Below are 7,242 nucleotides of genomic sequence, written 5' to 3'. Positions count from 1 at the left end.
ACTCTTTCCTGCTTATGCAGGGGGTCGGACTCGATGATCTATTGAGGTCCCTTCCAACCCTAACATCTATGAATCTATGAATCTATGAATCCAGTTCAGTCCACCTTGGCCTCTGTGCTGGCTTCCCTGCCTGATCCCTGTTTTCCTTCCTATTTAGACCTTCCTAGTAACAGAGGGAGAGTTTCCCTGTTACAAGGCTGGCTAGAGCAGAGTAGTTTCCTACCAGAGTAACTTGTTCTCTTGCTTCATTTTATCTTCTCCCATCCCTCATTACATCGTCTTCCTCTGAGTTCCATGAACTGATCAATCCTAGCCCCACCTGCCATACAGGCCTATCTTATTGTTCCCAAAACATACATGCTTCTTCTACATTCATTTTCCTTCTGACCAGAGGTATCAAAAACATGGACTGGACCTGGCCTGTGGAGACCTGTCATCTGGCCCCCAAGCTGCCCCTAGGTGTTAAGTGGACAGGCAGACTGAGTTATGCTGAGTTGCACAGAGTTGGCCCAGTTTCACTCCCATAGAAACCCCAAGAACTCCAATGGGAGCAGTTATTGCAGTGGCGAGCATTTCTAAGCACCTCACCCACAGTGCACTCCTCCATCATTTGGCTGTCCCTGCCACCCACCAACACACACCCACTGAGAATGGGATGACCAGGATGCTGAACTGGGGATCTGGATTTTAGCCAGAGAGTGAGAGATTCAGGTATCTCTGCCAAACTGCTGCAAGCATAAGCCAGCCCCCATCCCACAATGTGCTTAGCAGCAAATGCTCGCTTTTGCCTGAGCATGAATTGACAGCTGAGGTGGGGAGGAGACTAAATATTTTGCAGTCTCTGGAGAGATTAAATCCTTCTTTATGTGAGTTGTTTATCCAGTAGAAGCTGTACTCAGTGAAGGGAAATGGAGTGGACTGCTCTGACTGGGATATTTCTGGTGTTGGCTCTGACTCTTGTGTTTATTATGAAAATCAAGAATTTCTGGAACTTCTGCAACAGGAAGGATTTTCCCCCAGGCCCAAGACCCTTACCTGTCATTGGAAACCTGCACATCATGGATTTGAAAAGACCCTCTCGCACTCTCCTGGAGGTAAATCCATCTGTGTTGTAGCTTTGCTGACTTCAAACGGGTAAATCTGGCCCACTACTTTAAAAACTCTTATTGTCTTTCCATTTAAGCTGTCAGAAACCTATGGCCCAGTCTTCAGTATTCAGATGGGATTCACAAAGATGGTGGTGCTCTCAGGCTATGAAATGGTGAAGGAAGCTCTGGTGAACCAAGCAGATGCATTTGCGGACAGAGCTGAAGTCCCAGCATTTGAAGAACTATCAAGAGGAAATGGTGACTTCAGTTTAATTGCTACTCATACTTGCTCAAGCAGATAAAAGTGTTTCTTTTTAAAAGGAGCTCAGGTGCTTATATGCCTATTTGGACCAGCACCCTTGTAAATCAATGTAAACAAGGGCCACGTCAGGTAAGTTGACTGATTTAGTCAAAGGTGAAATTGGTGCGAGATAGCAGGAACAGCCTGAGTGAGTTATGACCTCTTCCCCGCTGCACAGCTGAATCAGGGCTGGGCTATGCCGCCTTCCCCCCACCACCGCTGAATCAGGGTTGGACTATACCTCCTTTCCTCCATTGGGCCAGGGGGGCCCTGCTGTCCCCACTGTGGGTGCTGGATCAGTGCCACTAGCTGAATCCAGCCCACAGATAGACCGGGCACTGCCCATACAGCCCACTGGGCCAAAAGGTTGAGCACCACTTCTTTAGACCTCTAAAAACTGTATGTCACCAACATACCTCAGCATGGAATAAGAAATGAGTCCTTGGTTGGAATCCCTTGCTGCAAAGCTGGAAAAAAAAACAAAGGCTTGACCTCTAAAACAGCAGTACTACCTGCTTGCTGGCTCTGAAAACCCCTGAATCCAGCTGCCTGGGTAGAAATAAACAGCTGAGCAGGCACCCTAAGATTTCTCGTCTTTTAAAAACTCTTTAAAATGTAGGCCCTTGAATCATTATTTTTTTCATGTTTGAGATTTGCAACAGGGAAATAATCTCCACTCACCTTTAAATTTCTTTTTCTCATGTCTCCTCTGAGTTCTTCAACATCCAAAATATCTTGGACATCTCGGCCTGCAGCTCCGCACTCGCTGCAGGGCTCCCTCCACTCCCGGCGGAGTGCGGGACCTGTGCAGCAGGGAGTGGGAGAGGCAGCAGGTTCCAGTGCAGGCCTTCCCGCACTGTGAGTGCTGGAGCTGTAGACACATAGGGCAGGCTCCACTTCCTCCTTCCACGCAGCGCTGGCTGGAGCCGCGCCCCACTGGGTGCCTGTGCCGCATGCGAGTGCCCTGGTCTCCCTGCCTGCTGCTGCTGCCAGGCAGCGGGGACTGCACACTATGGGGGGAGTGTGGGGGTCCCTACACTCCCCACCCTCATACCCACACCCTGCCTTGCTTAGCTCCGTGCTTCTGCTGCCCCTTTGGGTGCAGGCTCCATGCTGCGCTCCCGCTTCTGCCTAGCTGCAACTCCACCACCCTCACCAGCCCCACCACTTCCCTACCTGCTGCCCCGCGTGAGCAGGTTCCAGCTGCAGCAGAAGTCCTGTCCAGAAGCTGATGGCTGAGCAGAGCCCTTCCACCCATGAGCGTGGGAGTGAGGCCCAATAGGTTATGTTGGGGGGTTGTACATGTGGCCACCTTGCTCCCACCCTCATGGGTGGAAGGGCTGGGCAATGTGCAATTCATTGAGGGGCACCACTGCCCAAATGAAAGGGTCTGGTGGGCTACGTCCGGCCCACGGGCTGTATTTTGCCCACCCCTGCCCTAATCCTGCAAGTTCTATGCAATGGATCTGTCCTTGGTCATTGCTCATTCCAGAATTGGGCCACAGTTTCTCTTAAGCATAGAAAGGGGAGCTCTGGCTGCCCAGTTACGGGATATGTTGTGTGAGTTATATGTACTGCCCCCAGGCTGCAGAGCACAATGGAGGGGTTTGCTTTTTCTCACTTCTGAGCTTTGCTGTTTCTCTTACGGGGCTGGGAAATAATTTTTTCCTCCTCTGGCTGCTAGAGGTGCAGGTGTCATATTTTTCTTTTTTGCCTTCCTCAGAAGTATTGGGTGTTGGCTGAAGCTCAGGCTGGGGTGTATTGATGTTCCTGCTAAGACTAAGACCTGGAGGTTCCTGATTTCTTCACCCTCCTGATTACACTACTGAGACTAATTTCCCAAAGAAGAAGGGTCTTGCCCCCACTGTCCAAGGTCAGGTGGATCACCATATTTGGGATCAGGAAGAACTTGTTCATCACAGACAGATTGGTGTGGACTGCGGAGAAATTTGGCTTCCTTTATAGTGGGAAGCAAGGCCCTCTTTCTTGGATTTCTCAATCCAAGGAACAGTTGCATAAGGTTTTCTTCACCCATTTTTTCATCATCTCTAACTTTTCTAAGCTAGAGCTTAAAACAACAATCCTTCCTGTTTCTCGATCAGAAAATACCATCTAATCAAAATGTAAATATTTCCTTCTATGTATAAGTTTCAATGAAATTATTGTTGGGGAGGGTTTGCAAATCCAAGAAATATTTTTATGGAAGGAGCCACCCCAACCTCATCTAGTGATTGGGGCTGTCACAAGTGTGGATGACGTGTTCACACCTCTGCTGAACAACGACTGGAACTTGCATTGCCTATGCCTCAGCATATAGTTTCAATGCGGCCCTTCTTGAGCCGTGCTTTTCTTTTTCTGTAGAACATGCTGTTCATGAAATTAATGTGAGATTCTTCATTTTCATCCTGCACTGGAACAAGAAGAGGTTTGGGAACTTGGAAATGTTTTCTGTGAGGAAATGGCAGCTTTTCCACCCAGCCTTAAGCTAAGCAAATGCTATCGAAGGCAGTGTGATGCATCTTTTATTGTTTAAGAACCATTTTTTTTTTATCATTCTTATAACGTGATGTCTTCCTTTCACTTCAGGTATTCTTTTTTCACATGGTGAAAACTGGAAAGTGATGAGAAGATTTGCCCTCTCAACCTTACGAGATTTAGGAATGGGCAAGAGGGTCATTGAGGACCAGATTGTTGAAGAATGTGGCCATCTGATCAAGAATATAGACTCTCAGAAAGGTCAGTGGGTGCTTAACTTCATCAAAGCTCTGAGATTGTGATTCCTACCCACTAGGATACACAAGAGCTTCTTTGTTTCATCAACTTTCTCCTTTTAGGAAAAACCACTAGCTGTTGTATGGTAGTGTTGGAGTTGTGTTGTAGACATGATGGTCCAGGGAATGTGCAAGAGGCAAGGATCTTTGGGGGTGATACATTTTATTGGACCAGCTGCATAGTTGGGAGAGAATTAGACATGCTTTTTTAGGACAAGGCACTCTGGTGATAATCCTTGATCAATTCAGGGCCACCAGGAACTAAAATGGGAAGGAACTTTAGGAGCAGAGAACCAATAAACCAAACGTCTTTGCTCCTTATTTTAAGCAAAACTTCTAAAGGCCCTTAGATGCAATATACCCTTTGAACAGGGAATATCATACACCTCTATCATTTTCTTCTGTGCTTTCTGGTATTTTTACCATTGTTGTGAATTGCAGCAAGCCGATGCCGTGTGATAGACCTGGTTTTGCAAATGTGATGGCGTAGAGCAGCATTTCGCAACCTGTGGGTCGCAACCCAAAAATGGTTCCCAAGAATATATGAAAGGGTCGTGAATGAACTTTAAAAATGGATTCTCCCTTAAAGGAGAAAGACATGGAAAACTGTGGCTTTTCCCTTGCAGGTTGGAAGAGTTCAAGCCTGCAAGGGGCTGCTTGGGCCCCCCATCCTCTGCCCCATACACCCCCCCCCCCACACACACACACACCCCACACACAGTGCAGGCTGGTGCAGCAGGTCAGGAATGAGGGGCACTGGGTCAGGACTCTCCATCAATGTTTACAAATGGGTCTTGGTACAAAAAAAGTTGAGAACCACTAGCTTAGAGCACCTGCCTAAATCAATCTTTTGGGTTATGTTAGATTTCATGATTTCCCTGATTATGGCCTTATGACTGGATTTTGCTCTACCCTTGTACCATCGTCATGAATTAAGGGCAGGGAAACTGATGCCTGGGTGTCTGCCCTTGAATGGGAGAGTCATTAAGGATTTGCACCAACCAACCAAGCTTCTCCCCAGCAAAAGAATAGGTTGGAAAACCTAGGAAAACCAGTTTTTCTTGCCTAGTCTCCCATTAAACGATAACCAAGCCACCAACCACCTGATAGGAGACTTGATCACCTAAGGACAAGACTGTGACTAGCTAGAACTATCATATAGCAGAAAGGGCTGGAAGGAATAATAGGTTCAGCTATTTTCTGAGAAGCTGTATGTCTTAGCCTAGTCGCACTAGAGAATACGGAGCTGGAGACATGAGCTGCAAGAAAACTGGATCTAGAGTCCTGGAAAGTCATTGTCCAAAATCCAAAGACAGTTCAAGGGTGGTGAATAAACTGAGGCAGAAAAAAGGCATACAGGGAATGGCATGTCATTATTGTATCTCTTGTGCCATCTCAAAAGTTGATTGGTTTAAGAATTCCCCTCTGCACACAGCCTCAGGCTGTCACATGCCCTCACACATTTCAATGATCAGGTATCCCAGATGGGCTAAAGTGTAAACCCAAGGACCCTGAAGGGTAGACCTGGGGGGCAGGTGTGTTTCACCTCCTAAAGAATCGTGGGGTTCAGGCCTATTTTGGGAGCCCAGGGCAGATAAAGTATGGGTTCAAACTGTGACACAGTGCCTTGGCAATGAATCTAGAGGCCAAAGAAGAAAAGACAGTACCAGGAACTTACGCAGACTGAAGGAAGTTTAAAAGCACGTGGCACATATGGCAGCCAAGTGAATAGCCATGAAGAAAATGCCCCATGAGATCCATAAGAATAAGTGAGGCTCTATGAGGGAGAGGGAATACAAGGCACCTGGACTGGGTTCTTTACTGTGATACTGAACTCTGAAGTGACCTGCTGTGGTCACTTAATCTCTCTTTACCTCAATTTTCTATCTGCAAATGGAAATAGATAAGGATAATGTTTGTTTTTTTCTACCCCTTATCATGTCTGTGTAGACAGCAAACTCTATGGAACAGGGAGTGTCTTTTGTGGGTATGTACACCACAGAGCACAGCATGGTCCTGCTCTTGACTTCCTATTAACTTAACTACCTATTAACCATCCAGTTTGCAACATCTCTTCTTTCATTCGAACATTTTTTAGGAAAGCCCATTGACCTGACTATGATAATGAATGCAGCCGTTGCTAATGTTATCGTGTCTATATTACTGGGAGAGCGGTTTGGCTATGAAGACCCCCAATTCACTAGACTTCTACATCTGATCAATGAAACTATCAAGCTTGCTGGAACTCCATCAGTTATGGTAATGTTGGATTGTTGCATGGCCTTTGCAGGATCTTAATTTTTTCCTAGTAATGACTGAGAAACCCAACAAATAGGAGGCTAATCTATAGGTCTATGCAGGTGTGTGACCCAACACATATACAGCTGGGAATGTCTTGCTTTAAAACATCTTAATTTAGTTATACCCAGAGTGACAGTCAATGTTCAAAGACCCTTTTTACTGAAGAAAAAAAAAAAAAATTCGAAGAAAACACATCTTTGGAAGTCCCTGCCTGACACAGTGACCTAGCTGCACCCTTGGAGGGCACGTGTGAAATTACTGTGATGCAATAAACTCCAGCTTATAGTATGCTGGAGTTTATTGCTTCCAGGCATCACATTGGAATGTGCACCTGGGACTGCAGCACATTGAGCTGGGTCGGAGTAGCCCTGGCTGGCAGGGGGTCAGCCTGCCAAACTAGAGCTTCTCCGACCTGGCTCAGTGTGCCACAGAGGGACTGGCTGGGACATGAAGGTGCTACAGTACAGGGCTGGCCAGCAGGCAGCCCCTACACTGAAGCATCCTCTTGCCCCAGCCAGCTATGTCAGCATGTACACATGTGCTGCTGCGCAATAAAGAGCACTGTCATGGAATATGTTTACAAGTACAGTAAAATCCCTGTTACCTGGCACAAGTGGGGAATGGTGTGGGAGTGCTGGGTATCTAAAAATGCCAGTTACCTGAGGCCAGTGGTTTTTGGCCGCACATGGAGCAAGGGGCGCAGGGTGGTGGCACCCGCACGTGGAGCAGCTGCAGTGCAGGGCAGTGGGTGGCAGTGGCTGTATGCAGAACAGGGGGTGGG

At 47.1% G+C, this 7,242-nt stretch overlaps 1 protein-coding gene across 1 annotated transcript in view; it reads left to right on the top strand.

Moving 5' to 3' along the window:
* Positions 1–908: 908 nt before the first annotated feature.
* LOC102370943 (cytochrome P450 2K6-like) overlaps positions 909–7,242 on the top strand; it is a 17,670-nt gene continuing 11,336 nt past the window's right edge. The window contains exons 1-4 of the mRNA XM_014527366.2: positions 909–1,094; positions 1,184–1,346; positions 3,976–4,125; positions 6,259–6,419. Of these exons, the coding sequence (XP_014382852.1) occupies positions 909–1,094; positions 1,184–1,346; positions 3,976–4,125; positions 6,259–6,419 (660 nt within the window). The remainder of the gene's footprint in view (positions 1,095–1,183; positions 1,347–3,975; positions 4,126–6,258; positions 6,420–7,242) is intronic.

This window comes from Alligator sinensis, unplaced genomic scaffold, assembly GCF_000455745.1.
Source record: "Alligator sinensis unplaced genomic scaffold, ASM45574v1 scaffold875_1, whole genome shotgun sequence".
NCBI lineage: Eukaryota > Metazoa > Chordata > Crocodylia > Alligatoridae > Alligator > Alligator sinensis.
This window is presented reverse-complemented; position numbering and strand designations above follow the sequence as displayed.